The sequence below is a fragment of the Carassius carassius genome, chromosome 19 (assembly GCF_963082965.1).
Source record: "Carassius carassius chromosome 19, fCarCar2.1, whole genome shotgun sequence".
Lineage (NCBI taxonomy): Eukaryota > Metazoa > Chordata > Actinopteri > Cypriniformes > Cyprinidae > Carassius > Carassius carassius.
Window position 1 is genome coordinate 8,607,361 of NC_081773.1, and position 15,563 is coordinate 8,622,923.

General features: G+C 39.1%; 1 protein-coding gene across 2 annotated transcripts in view; it reads left to right on the forward strand.

Annotated features, from left to right (window-relative positions):
• LOC132094992 (UDP-glucuronic acid decarboxylase 1) overlaps positions 1-15,563 on the forward strand; it is a 77,711-nt gene that overhangs the window by 22,726 nt on the left and 39,422 nt on the right. For both annotated transcript variants that reach the window (XM_059499699.1, XM_059499700.1), the window contains 4 exons: positions 2,367-2,410; positions 3,844-3,904; positions 4,470-4,650; positions 14,875-14,979. In XM_059499699.1, the coding sequence (XP_059355682.1) occupies positions 2,367-2,410; positions 3,844-3,904; positions 4,470-4,650; positions 14,875-14,979 (391 nt within the window). The remainder of the gene's footprint in view (positions 1-2,366; positions 2,411-3,843; positions 3,905-4,469; positions 4,651-14,874; positions 14,980-15,563) is intronic.

Below are 15,563 nucleotides of genomic sequence, written 5' to 3' on the forward strand. Positions count from 1 at the left end.
GACCGTTAGCATTTCACTTAAAAATGACCAAAGAGCTATATTATTCCTATTTAAAACTTGACTCTTCTGTAGTTACATCGTGTACTAAGCCAGTATGGGTAGGAACTATACTCTCATTCCGGCGTAATAATCAAGGAACTTTGCTGCCATGCCACGGCTGCAGCAGGCACAGTGATATTACACAGCACCGGAAAATGGTCCCAAGCTAGTTTGTGTAGTTGCAGCAGTAGCCGAGTTGCTGGGGACTATTTTCAGCAGCTGCATAATATTATTGCGCCTGCTGCACCCATGGAACGTGTGATCAAAAGTGATCAAAAGTAACCGTAAAGACTTTTACAAACAATTTCTATTTCAAATAAATGCTATTCATCTATAAATTCTGAAAAAAAGTTTTTTAGTTTCCACAAAAATATTAACACATAATAAACGTAGCATTGATAATAAGAAGAAATGTTTCTTGAGCAAAGTATTTCTGAAGGATCTTGTGACACTGAAGACTGGAGTAATTCAGCTTTTCCATCACATCAATAAATTATATTAAAATAGAAATTAGTAATGATTATTCTATTATATTTTGCAGTATTACTGTTGTTGCTGTATTTTTGATCAAATAAATGCAGCCATTGTAATCACTTCTTACAAAAACATAAATGTGTGAATGTGTAGTGTAAGCTATTTTATGTCTTAGGCCTAAAAAAAAAAAAAGTTTGGTTCCGGTTGGTTGTCAGTTGAGGTCATTGGTCGGTAGGGATTTTTTTTTTTTTTTTTTATTTATTTATTTTTTTCTCCAGTGGCAGTTTTACACACACACACACACACACACACACGCGCTGATTTTAAATGTGTGTACCGGTACTTTTACGACAGTGATTCTGTATTCCCGTTTAAAGTCTGTTGTTGCCATAGACACGCAAAACGCACACACACACACAAAAAGCCTTCGCGGGAGTTTGACAGGCGATCTCATAGTAGATTAACATGGAGGATTTGAACTTGAAAAACGGAGTGTACAGACATCTTTTTGTAGTCAAACAACATTCTTTGTTATGTTCATTTATGTGGTTTATTTGATTTTGATGCTATAAATTAACTAGAAGCAAGAGACGATCAGTTAGTTTTAACTGATGATCTAACTTACAGCGATCTGTTCGACACATTCAAGAGCCACAAAACGGTATTTATTGTTTACATTTCTTTAAAAAATGACCACATTTGAAAGGTGAAATAACCAAATGAGACTTTGTTTCATATTAAAAGTAAGCTGGTAATGTTAATGTCCTGTCTGTCAGCATGTTGTCAGTGCCCCCTCTCTGTTCCGCGATATATTGTTGACTCCCCCCGTGTTTCTCTTAATGTTACGATTTCCAAACCTTAAGTTATAGCTCACTTTAGGAATTGACAGTTAAAGGGTTTGATGCAATACTTAATGGTTTTTAACGGATTACTTAAGTGTAAAACAGCATTTAAAGGAAACTGTAATTTAATTAACGATGTGTGAAAGACCGTTCTTCCCCAGTCTCATAAATAAAATTTGGGTCGCACATAAATTGACAGGGTCGGTCGGAAACCGGAACCAAACAATTTTTTTTTAGGCCCTATTCAAAAAAACATTCATTTGACAGTTTTGCTTAAAATTCCAAATAATATGCAACATATCAGTGTAATGGCTGTAGTCAGGCTTGCAGTTCTTTTGGTGACCGTCCTTTCTGTTTATTAGTGGCTTAATTAAAGAATGAGTAATGTTTCAAAGATTATTAAAACTACTCTGGGCCCTTTTTTAATAATCTAAGCACATTTTCTAAAGCACATTCCGCAGGTGCACTCAGGGTGTGTACGAATCCAGTTTTGCTAGTTTAACGTCGGGAAATCAGGTGGCGTGTATGTGCTAAATGGGTTGTCCCTATTTACTTAATGAGTAATGGGTGTTTTTTGGGCGTAGTGTGCAATAAACCAATCAGACTGTCATCTCCCATTCCCTTTAAGAGCCAGTTGTGCTTGTGCTATGACCATTTTGCTATTTATACGGCAGAATTTGCAAGCGCAAAGACAGAACACTTACGCCGCAATGTGCTGGGTGTATGATAGGGCCTTTCCTGTTCCCTCTACCCTCTGATTCATCCGTAAATCATTTTGAGGGCTGATAGTGCTTGATGACTGTGTCTCAGTCAGAGATAAATTTCTGTCATTCTGTCAGTTCTGTTTTATTTAGAAAACTTTAACTGCCCCCGTCTCTCCTGGGTAATTGATATAGTCCCCCTCACTCTCTATATTTTTCTCTGATTTCCTGTTCTCTTTGTTTCATATACATCCTTTCCTTGCCCATCCTGTCCTGTTCTTATGGTGATATCTTACTCTGTTTCTTACAGGCAGTGGCACCTCTCAGGGAGAAGATACGAGAACTTGAGCTTAGGTATGTTTCTATTTTACACCCAGAAAACCAACTTTGAGTATTTTACAGATAATAAAATAATTTTGCATGGTAAAATTATTTCACAACACAATAATAAAATGTAATCATTTGAGTAGGATAGAAAGTTTTACACACAGGATATTTCTCAGCCTAAATTTGCACTGTGAGTTTGCCTCGTAAAGTGGCATGTGCTGATAAGCTGGGCTGAATTCATGACAAAATGAAGCAGATGAACTGAAGCATAATGTGCAGCAAGCTTCGATTGACATGACAACAGGAGGACCGATTACTCTTCAGTCCCTAGTTTATTTTGTTTTTGATTTTGATATTTTGTTTAATGAGATGAGAAGTCTCTACAGATTGTCTTTTTTCTTCACTTTGCCGCGTCTCAGCCAGGCACAAATGGGATTGCTTGATGCTCAGTGTAAATTACCTGTGTTAGAAGATTCATCAAACAAGCTGAAGTATCATGGCAGAAGTTATTTTTAGCTTATAGTTTGGCCAACATAAAATTAAAAAATGGATAGTATTTTGACACTTTTTAACAAGGTACCACCAGCATTATCAGCATGGGCTGTGCTCCTAAAATACTATTTTTTTTTTTACTGCTTCTCTGGGTGGAAGGATTTATGATTTTCTTTCCCTAGTTAGGCAATGACATTTTTATATCCCTCATTTTGTTTTTCTTCCACGTTCATGAAATTCATTGTTGCGTCACTCAACCAAAACGCCAATTCACTGCTTTCCTGATAACCTGAGCCAAAGAATGAACCTTTGAGTTACACTTGTTGTTTGAACATAACAGATAACACCCATTAATATAATGCCCTACATGCAAGACATAAAACAATTATAGCAATCAGCAACAGAATCTACAGACATTAAATAAAATGTGTATTTTTTCAGAATGGCAGTGATACCGATTTATTATGATGGGTGAATTGATATGTTTTGTTCTTATGTGGCTTCACTAGAGTGCACACAGAACCCATGAGATCTGAGTTATGTAAAGAAAAGTGTCCTCTTTGGGACCAGTTCAACAGTAAATTATCAGTGATGGAGTTATCAGTGAAGTCAGGGGACTAGGAGAGTAGGGTTATCTGTATCTACAGATCCATTTGTCAGTATTGAGAAACTCAAGAATAATTGGATGAGAAAATCACAAGCACGGAATCATCCCACTGGATTCTGGAAATGTTATTGAGTTTCTGCGCTCAGACACTGACACATTTGATACTGAGAGGTGGATTTGTGCTGAACTATTTTTGAAAGAGAAGCAAGGAAAATGTAATGTGCTTAAAATCCAGGTCTTAAGAACCTTTTCCATCAGCATTGATTTCTTTGCACTTATGTCTCTGTATAGTGTGCTGTGGACATATAGAAGATCATTAGTCTTGAATGGTGCTTATTTAAGGTTTTCTTTAATTTTACAGCTTTACCCAGAAGTACCCACCTGTGAAATTCTTATCTGAGAAGGACCGGAAGAGGATTTTGGTGAGAAGTTATTTTCAGTCTTCTCCAGAGTCTAGAACTACCTAATACATTTACATCTGTCTGTGAGATATACATGGCATCCCTTGCCCCTTACTAAATTAAATTTGGTGGTCATGGTTTATTGCCATTTCCTTGTTCAATTTCAACTCTTTGATAGATCAGCAGCATTTTTCTTCCTCCAACTAAAACGTTATTCAATAAAATCTCCTGCGTTTCTAAAGTTACAGTGACAGATTGAAGCTTACCAATTTGACAGACATGTCACAGTGAAGTTAGTATAGTTATTTCAGAGGATGTTTTTTCAAAAGGCTGCGTTGCACCCAGATGATTGAGTCTGGAAGTATGTAAAAGCAGTGAGGAAACCAGAAACTGCAGGGAGTAAAAACACTTCTCAGTTTTTCTGATTACTCACTGTGTCGATTTAACCCCATGTTGTGATTCAATCCCATGAGACCGCTGCTTTATTATAATGTTTCTCAAACTTAAGTAAATAAAAAGTCATTTATGACTTTATTTACTTCAGAAATGTTGGCATGTGACTGATAAACTGTCATTTCTCTGGTAGATCACTGGAGGGGCAGGATTCGTAGGCTCACACCTCACTGATAAGCTGATGATGGATGGTCATGAAGTGACAGTGGTGGATAATTTCTTCACTGGCCGCAAGCGCAATGTAGAGCACTGGATCGGCCATGAGAACTTTGAGCTGATCAATCACGATGTGGTGGAGCCTCTCTATATTGAAGGTGGGTGCATTCACATAGGGAGTTGTCTTGCCAACATCTGTATTGTCTGGTATCCAAAACTAGCTTTACAATTTATACCCATTTTATCTGCACAAAATACCACAAAGGTACAAAGTAGATAAATTGTGAGTTAAACTATTATTTAAAAAAATACCATGAATGGAAACTAGAAGAAATCTCTTTACTACTGTTTACACAGACTTGTTTGTCTGTGAAATGCATGTGTTGATTGCAAGGTCTTTCTGTTTAGGGTGGGATTGTTCAAACAAGCTTTGAGGAAAATGATTTAGACTGAATTTACTTTGTAAGTTTTAAAAGTTCAAGAGGTGGGGATGGATAGAAACTTGTAGCATTGAATGAAGACTGCTTTCCTAAATTCAGTCTGGTTTGAGGACAGTCACTGTCTGTGACTATCTGCAACAATGACTGCTTGAATAAAGGGATATAGTGCTTAGAGGAGCTTCAGGTCATTATTCTGGCTCAGGTGTGAGAAATACTTTTTGCCCCTCTTTGTCAGGCAGCATCACACCTCTCACCACTCCTGCTAATCAAAACAGGAAAAGTGAGAGGGCGGCTACTTAAAAACATTGTCAGCTATCTTTGGAATGGAAAATCTCAGCAGCTGGTGTCGACCCCTGATGAGTAAAGGGTGATACACTGTGACATTAGCCACATTCAAGAAGCCTGTTAAATTAGTCAAATTTCAGAATTTGTAACTTTTTTACAAGGTGGCAATTTCGTATGAATTATCATACAAATTTGATTTGCACAAAATTGTACAAATTGTGTTTTTAGAAAAAAGGTGCATATGAAGCTCCAATCTGAAACCCACCCTTGAACTTCACCATCAGTGGGGCATAAACAGATGGTACAAAAACATACAAAAGGGATATCAATTTGCCAAAACAAAATAGTTCATAGTTTTTGAATGTTTTGACTGCAGAGTTCTTGTATCAGAGTGGTCTAACCTTGTATATGCTCTAACCATTGATCTTACAGCTTTTCTTAACTGTTCTGGCAGTGATACAATTTCATAAGCTGGCTCAATTGGCCAGGCACATGCATGACCTCTAAACAGGAAAAATACTCTTGAATGTTGTGCTAAAGCGCTTTTGTTTTCTGACAGATATTTTTCTTTTGGGTGGTTGTCTGTGTTAACATACAGTAAAATGTTTATTGTAATACTGGTAACATGTATGATAAAAAGTTTCACAAACTAAACATCTAGTGTTCTCTTTATTAGTGTTGCTTTTTTACACAAATTGGAATCTGTCACGGACATTGACATTTAAAGTAAGAAATTGAGCATGTTTATTTTCTTGTTTTTTTATTTTATTTATTTTGAGACAATTTACTGCAACATAAAGATTCATTAGTAAATAGCCTTTTAGCAGTCACTTTGGATCTAGTCTCAGCCTCTGACAGTATGCCAATGGACCGTCTGATACTTTGCCTTTGGCTTCCATGAGTCAGGATAAACAGGATTTTCTCAGCTTGTCAAAATTTGATTTACATGTTACCAGACTGCTACAGTGAGTCCTTCTGAGCAATTAGTTGCACTGTTTGCCAATGAATCTATGAAAAACATTCAAATGTTTTCCTTCAGGCACTTAAAGGGATAGTTTACCCAAAAATGAAGCTTCTTTCATTAATTACTTACCCTCATGTGTTCCAAACCCATAAGACCTTCATTCATCTTAAGAACACAAATTAAGATATTTCTTTAAGAAATCAAAAAGTATTCTTGTAGTTTCATAAAATTACAGTTGAACCATTTATGTCACATGGGGCAGTCGTGGCCTAATGTTTAGAGAGTCTGACTCATAAGTTAAATTCAATACAGCAAAAGAGAAGTAGGGCAAGTTTTACTAAACGGCAAATTAGCACGAGAATGCAATTCCAAAGCAGCACCGAAGGGAGGGGAAATTTCTAACAATGTGCAAATTATGCCGCGTTTCCACCGCAGTAACTTTACCCAGGAACTAGGGACTTTGGCCTGGTACTCGGTGTGTTTCCACCGCAGGAACCAGGAACTTAATCAGAATCAGAATCAGAAAGAGCTTTATTGCCAAGTATGCTTGCGCATACAAGGAATTTGTTATAGTGACAAAAGCTTCCAGTACACAGAGACAAAAACACACAGACAAAAAAAGAAAAAAAAAGAAAATTAGGCAAATAAGTAAGTGTATAAACAATTGTGCTATAAATGATAATGGAATATGATTGAGTAAGATGCAGGGATGTACTAGGATGGAGGGGTAACAAATAAATATAAGGATATTGCAAAATTTTTGCATAAGCATAAGTGGGGAGCATTTAACTGTTCATGAGGTAGATTGCCTGGGGGAAGAAACTGTTCTTGTGCCTTGCTGTTTTGGTATTTGCGGCTCTGAATCGCCGGCCAGATGGCAAAAGTTCAAAGATGGGGTGACTTGGATGTGAGGGATCCAGAGTGATTTTCTGAGCCCTTTTCCTCACTCTGGATGTATACAGTTCTTGAAGGGTGGGCAGGGGAGCACCAATAATCCTTTCAGCAGTCCGAACAGTTCTCTGTAGTCTTCTGATGTCTGATTTTGTTGCTGAACCAAACCAGACAGTTATTGAAGTGCACAGGACAGACTCAATGACGGCTGAGTAGAACTGTCTCAGCAGCTCCTGTGGCTGGTTAAACTTCCTCAGCGGGAGAAGGAAGAACAACCTCTGCTGGGCCTTTTTCACAATGGAGTCAATTGTCCCACATCAGGTCCTGAGAGATGGTGGATCTCAACTGTTTTGAGCGTGTTCAGCTACAGGTTGTTAAGACTTCACCAATTCAATTCAAGTTCAAATCAAGTTTATTTGTATAGCGCTTTTTACAATACAAATCGTTACAAAGCAACTTTACAGAAAATTATGTTTCTACAATATTTAGTAGTAGCTAGTAGTTTGTGCACGTTTGATAGGATTTTAGAAAAATAAAAATAATAATAATAATAATACAAGACGTAGTCAGCTAGATGATGAACTATCAATATTATTAATTAATAGTAATTATAGGATGCAGTCACACATGTAGCAATAATTGTTAGTTCTGTTTGTTGATTCAAGGTTAGCATCATCTGGGGTCCTCTGAGGGTCAGCATCATCTCTTCTCAGGTGTTCTGGATCCAGACTGGAGCTTGTGTAAATCCTAGTGCAAAACATAGAAACAAAATAGAGACATCATTAGCATAGCTGCTGATCCAACAAAGTAAAATTAGTTTAACCCAAGCTAAAGAATAAAAATGCAGATGCAACTACACTCACAATTTAAGAGATACATTATTCGAATGCTTGGCGAAAGAGATGCGTTTTTAATCTAGATTTAAACAGAGAGAGTGTGTCTGAACCCCGAACATTATCAGGAAGGCTATTCCAGAGTTTGGGAGCCAAATGTGAAAAAGCTCTACCTCCTTTAGTGGACTTTGCTATCCTAGGAACTACCAAAAGTCCAGCGTTTTGTGACCTTAGGGTGCGTGATGGGTTGTAGCGTGGTAGAAGGCTAGTTAGGTACGCAGGAGCTAAACCATTTAGAGCCTTATAGGTAAGTAATGATAATTTGTAACTGATACGGAACTTAATAGGTAGCCAGTGCAGAGACTGTAAAATAGGGGTAATATGATCATATTTTCTTGACCTGGTAAGGACTCTAGCTGCTGCATTTTGGACGACCTGTAGCTTGTTTATTGACGAAGCAGGACAACCACCTAGAAGTCCATTACAATAGTCCAGTCTAGAGGTCATGAAAGCATGAACTAGCTTTTCTGCATCAGAAACAGATAACATGTTTCGTAGCTTGGCAATGTTTCTAAGATGGAAGAATGCGGTTTTTGTAACATTGGAAATATGATTTTCAAAAGACAAATTGCTGTCCAATATAACACCCAGATTTCTGACTGTAGAGGAAGTAACAGTACATCCGTCTAGTTGCAGATTGTAATCTACAAGATTCTGTGTGGTGTTTTTTGGTCCAATAATTAATATCTCTGTCTTATCCGAATTTAATGGGAGAAAATTATTTGTCATCCAATCTTTTACATTTTTAACACACTCTGTTAGCTTAGATAATTGGGAAGTTTCATCTGGTCTCGTTGAAATATATAGCTGAGTATCATCAGCATAACAGTGGAAGCTAATTCCGTATTTTCTAATAATATTACCAAGGGGCAACATGTATATTGAAAATAGAAGGGGACCTAGGACGGATCCTTGTGGCACTCCATATTTTACTGATGATAAATGAGATGACACCCCATTTAAGTAAACAAAATGGTAGCGATCGGACAGGTAGGATCTAAACCATCTTAGAGCCTGCCCTTGAATACCTGTATAGTTTTGTAATCGATCTATGAGTATGTCATGATCTATGGTGTCGAACGCAGCACTAAGATCAAGTAAGACTAGAAATGAGATGCAGCCTTGATCTGACGCAAGAAGCAGGTCATTTGTAATTTTAACAAGTGCAGTTTCTGTGCTATGGTGGGGCCTAAAACCTGACTGAAATTCTTCATACAGATCATTTTTATGCAGGAAGGTGCTCAATTGAGCAGACACAACTTTTTCTAAAATTTTAGACATAAATGGAAGATTTGAAATAGGCCTATAATTTGCCAGTACACTAGGATCTAGTTTTGGTTTCTTAATAAGAGGCTTGATAACCGCCAGCTTGAATGGTTTTGGGACGTGACCTAAAGATAACGACGAGTTAATGATATTGAGAAGCAGTTCTTCGGCTACAGGTAACAGCTCTTTTAGTAATTTAGTGGGTACAGGATCTAATAAACATGTTGTTGGTTTAGATACAGTGATAAGTTTATTTAGCTCTTCCTGTCCTATATTTGTAAAGCACTGCAGTTTATCTTTGGGTGCGATGGATGAAACTGAAGTGTTAGACGCTGTAGAATCTACATTCGCTATTGTATTTCTAATGTTATCTATTTTATCAGTGAAGAAATTCATAAAGTCATTACTATTTAACGTTGGTGGAATATTTGAATCAGGTGGCGTCTGGTAATTTGTTAATTTAGCCACTGTGCTAAATAAAAACCTTGGATTGTTTTGGTTATTTTCAATGAGTTTGTGGATATGCTCTGCCCTAGCAGTTTTTAGAGCCTGTCTATAGCTGGACATACTGTTTTTCCATGCAATTTTAAAAACTTCCAAGTTAGTTTTTCTCCATTTGCGTTCAAGACTACGAGTTACTTTCTTGAGAGAGTGAGTATTACTGTTATACCATGGCACAGTACGTTTTTCTCTAACCTTTTTCAATTTGATGGGGGCAACAGCTTCTAATGTATTAGAGAAAATAGTGCCCATGTTGTCAGTAATTTCGTCTAATTCATGTGTATTTTTGGGTACAAATAGCAGGTGAGATAGATCAGGCAGGTTATTTGCGAATCTGTCTTTGGTGGCTGGAACAATAGTTCTGCCCAGACGGTAACGCTGAGACATATAGTTAATATCAGTTATACGCAGCATGCACGATACAAGGAAATGGTCTGTAATATCATCACATTGGGGTACAATATCTATAGCAGTAAGATCGATTCCATGCGATATAATTAGATCTAGTGTATGATTAAAACGATGAGTGGGCCCGGTGACATTTTGCTTGACTCCAAAGGAGTTTATTAGGTCAGTAAACGCAAGTCCTAATGTATCATTTGCATTATCAACGTGAATATTAAAATCTCCCATGATTAGTGCCTTATCAACTGTAACTAGAAGGTCTGAGAGGAAATCTGCAAATTCTTTTAGGAATTCTGTATACGGCCCTGGTGGTCTATACACAGTAGCCAGAGCAAGAGATACATTAGACTTCTTTTGCATGTCTGACAGTGTAACATTTAGCAGAAGTATTTCAAAAGAGTTAAACCTGTATCCTGTTTTCTGGGTAACATTGAGAATATCACTATATATTGTTGCAACACCTCCTCCACGACCAGTCTGACGGGGCTCATGCTTATAACAGTAGTTTGGTGGAGTAGACTCATTTAGACCAAAATAATCATTTGGTTTTAGCCAGGTTTCAGTCAAGCAGAGTACATCAAAACTATTTTCTGTGATCATTTCATTTACAATAACTGCTTTGGGTGTGAGTGATCTAATATTTATGAGCCCAAACTTTAAAAATTGTTTTTGTTCATTTACTTTACATTTTTCTGGTTTAATTACGATAAGATTTTTTCTAGATCCTACATTATATTTTGACCTCACTATTCGGGGAACAGACACAGTCTTAATAGTTTTTACAGCACAAGTACTTTTATCATTTAAGCGGGTGGAACAAAACTCATCATAATAGTTATTAGAGAATTTTCTTACTAGTCACATGGAGCGAAGTGTCCTGGAGATGTTGTCAGAGAGCAGCTCCGCTCCGATTCTGCTGGGGTGTAATCCATCAGCGCGAAACAGCCTAGGACGCTCCCAGAAAAGATTCCAGTTATTAACAAATAGCAGTTTCTGTTCTTTACACCATGACAACAGCCATTCATTTAAAGCAAAAAGTCTACTGAACCTTTCGTGTCCTCGTCGATACGTGGGCAGTGGTCCTGACACGACGATCGTCGCCGCGGGCGTCGTGCTGCGAACCGTCTCGATCAGGCTGCTGAAGTCCCTCTTCAGCGTCTCCGTCTGCCGCAGCGTGGTGTCGTTAACCCCGGCGTGAAGCACGACCGCTCTGGGGCTCTCGTCGACCTTCAGGATCGCGGGTATCTGCGCAGAAACATCGAGAACACGAGCACCAGGCAAACAATGAGTGTGCACTTTACCTTCGGCTAACGTAGCACTTACGTGTCGGACGATGGAGTCTCTGATGATCACAGCGTCGCGTCCTGTCTCGCGGAGGGGAGCGAAGCGGTTCCGGATGGAGATGTCGAAGGCAGGAGGGGGAGAAGTCGTCGCCCGGGACCCGGCTCGCGTCCTCCGCTGTGGATGCACCCAGGGTCCGTGGTGTCCCGGCGTCGCAGTGAAGGACATCTGGGAAGATCGCGTCCTGGGTGCACCGGGCCTGTGCAGAGAAACACACGGAGTAGACGTGGTGGGACTGTTAGCAGATCGCTGTATACTTACCCCGGACTTGTGAGCGTCAGCCCGGGATGATTCCAGCGCGGTTCTCCGCTCTCTCAGCTGGGCTTGCCTCACCTCCAGGTCGCGAATCTGCTTTCCCACGGCCTCGAGCTCGAGCTGCACAGAGTGGAGACATTCATCCGCCATTAAAGCAAGTAACAGTGAGTACAGCAGTGGTAATGTGTGTGAACAGAGTATTAGCAATGTTAGCGCAACCACGCCGCTGATGCTAACGGGCTAAAAGCTAATAGCGGACCCGGGAGATCAAAATAAAACTAGTGATAGCGAGGCGCTCTGATTGTTTTTGTTGTAGAATACAATAGAGGATATATTCACACGTTATATAAACGGAAACGATGATGTATAAAATTGATTTTTGGGTTAAAAATAGTCAATGAAAAGAATATAGTGACGGAGCTCAAACGCAGTACAGCCGCCAACAACAACTATTACTTCTCCAGACAGCCAGCTACTCAACCTCTTGTCTGTAAGCAGACTCATCACCGTCCTGGATGAGGCCGATGACTGTAGTGTCGTCTGCAAACTTCAGGAGCTTGACAGAGGGGTCTTTAGACATGCAGTCGTTGGTGTACAGGGAGAATAGCAGAGGGGAGAGAACACATCCCTGAGGGGCACCAGTGTTGGTGGAGCAGCTGTTTAAAATGATTTTCCCCAGTCTCACTAACTGTGATATGCATCCTTTATTGTGGTGTAACAGTTATCCAGTATATTACTGTCTCCGGTGGGACATGCTGTCTGTAATTTGGCAGTTCACGGGAGAGATTGGCTTTATTAAAGTCCCCAAGAATGATTAAAACGGAGTCTGGGTGTTGTTGTTCTGTCTTTGTGATCTGATCAGCGAGTTTTTGTAAAGCTGAGCTCACGTGCGCTTGCGGAGGGATGTAAACACTCGAGTGAAACTCCCGCGGCGAATAGAACGGCTTGCAGTTGACAAACTGCATTTCTAGATCAGGACAGCACATCTTCTTTAACACCGTTACATCTGTACACCACCGTTCATTGATGTAAAAGCATGTCCCGCCGCCGTGTGATTTCCCCGTTGATTCTGATTCGCGATCAGCTCTAAACGGCTAAAAGCCCGGCAGATGGAGCGCGCTGTCCAGAGGTGGTACTTTTTCAAAGTTCCGGAACTTTCGGGGGTGGGACTTGGGCGCTAAACATGCTGATTTGTTGAGTTCACGCAGCATTGGTTGAGGTCATCCACCATTTATTAGGATCAACATTTTCAAAATATTACTGTTATTGTGTCATGAAATGTAATTTTAAAAGTATTTCAGGCGAGAATATGGTTATTTAAAACTCAAATCTGTTAGGTTTATTTATAAAGACAGCGCCTATCTCGGAGACGGTGAGCTCCACGCGATCAGCCGGAGCTCAGTGCTTATGTATCCGCAGAGAGCAGCCTCACCTCGGCTAGACCTTCTGATATGTGCCGCTGGCTCTGATGTCTCTTTAGTGGTTAAACATAAAATATAATTGGTTTCGGGTAAATCTAACAGGTTATCTTTGATCTGTATTCAATTTATCTATATGTTAAAATGAAAATAAAAGAGGGAAATTTATATAATATTTCGTTTCATTGTAATATATTCACTGTATATATACACATATCCCTGAACTAAGTACATTTCTGCAGCTGTTGTTATGCTTAAATGAAAACGAAAGGAGGCAGTGGTATTTGATATCCTATTTCGTTTTATTGTAAATATACAGAGTGGAAAATTGCATTAGTCAAGGCGAGCTGGCTGAAGTTATCAAGTACGCTGCTGTTTGCAGATTTACCGGATTTGCATCGTCGCGGACATCACACTCCTGAGTCGAATGCACAAAGTCTGAACTACCAAGGATGCACGTCCAAAATCAGCGTACTTTGTATTGAGAAACGCGCACTGACCTTCGTCACCAGTCTATTTGCCTAATCTTCCCGGTACTTTACACCGCGGTGGAAACGCAGAAAGCAACAGGTCTGGGGAAAAAAAGTTCCTGGTACAAATGTTCCGGGTAGTTTCGGTGGAAACGCGGCATTAAAGAACACAGACACAACATCTTGTTTTCATATTGACCAATTCAATAAACCAAGCGCAGTGCAAATTATTATAGTCGCAAATAAAAAAATAAAGGCATAAAGAAGCCACAGTACATTGAAAATAACTGGAGGCCAAAAAAAGGAAGGTTTGCTAAAAGTTTTGATAGACCTGGTATTGCGTGGCCTGAAAAAGTTGGAAGACTACTGAGGTAGGCTTTCCTTAAAGAATTCTTGCTCTGTTCCTCCATGCCAACTAAAGCACAGCACCAGCATGTCTCCACACTTTGATTTTTTATTCCAACTCAACCTCAATCAGCCAAGCTTTTGACTCATCTCCTTCCTTGGCCCTCTTTAAATGATCCCTGCCTATCACTGCATCTAGACTGGACAGGGTGAAAGAGAACTCGTCTTTTTATTGTGTTTGTTCTGCATCCATTAGATTGACTCACATATCCTTTGTCAGAGTCATATCCTCTCTTTACTAATATTCATCTTTCTGCACATCAGTCTAGATATAGATAGAGCATTGAATAATGGTGATGAGAATGGCATATCTTGTCGAACATGACCTTTCTGCCATGTATGTGTGTGCGTCCGAAATGATGTATTTTCATGCAGTTCGAGTTGCAATATGCCTTCATATATCCGTGGCATTGGTCTGTGGATGAATGCCAGTAGCATTTTGAGTGCTCAGAAGTTTCTTCTTGGAAGAACACAATATTTGAACAACTTTGGTATCCAATTATATGTAGAATTATGGAATGATTAAGATCTTGCATTAACTGTCTTTAGCCATAAACCCCCCAAAACAGTCATTTGCATTAACAAGACTGCTCATTTGTTTGGGCATATGAATGGGCAGATGGTTACCATCTTTTTAGGTTGTTGTTTTGGATTTGATTAAGGCCTAAATCAGCATTTGTAATCGTTGTGCAGTTGGATGGTGTTTGGTATAAATGGATGTGTTTGTTTGATTTTTATCTGTCCAATCTGTCCTCTAGCAAGAGGATTGGTGGTGAATGGAAAATGGCTTAATAAACAGTTTCCACACTCACTTTTCGTTTTCTGTTTTGTCCTCCCTCTTTTCTCAGTTGACCAGATATATCATTTGGCCTCGCCTGCATCACCACCCAACTACATGTATAACCCTATCAAGACACTGAAAACTAATACTATTGGTACTCTGAACATGCTAGGTAAGTATCACCCTTAAATTTTCAAGTCTGTGCCTCCATTGAAAATCTGTTCCACTAAAACTATGATGCTTTAGAAGCATCTTGCCTGTCTAATCTTGCCTGTAGCTCGTGGCAAGATTAGAGGTAGCACGCCAAGACATGCTTGACATATCAGCCTGGGGTTATTTTAATAATCCCATTTAATATTTTAATGATCGTTAAACCTGTATTTATTATCGCGATTTCAAAATTTCAAAGTAACTGTTGTTCAGCTTTGATTGAAGTTATTAAAAGTCTCACGCAGGCGCAACACGCAGAGTACTTTCGTTTTGTGTGAAAACATGACTGAAGGAAGAGTGCTGAGGGAAAGAATGCCTATGTATATGAAAGAATCTATGTTTTCATTATTTGTATGAATGCATAATAGGAAAACGACTATCTTTAGAAAAGTTTTGAAAAATTTGCTTTCCATCTTCCTTCCATGTAATGCATAATAAAGCAGTGTTTAGAAGCAGCACAGCTTTGTTTACAGAAGTTACCATTGAAACAGCTCTGTTCTGTTGTTCATAAGCACCACCTATTGTCAAACAGAAAGAGCTTTTAAA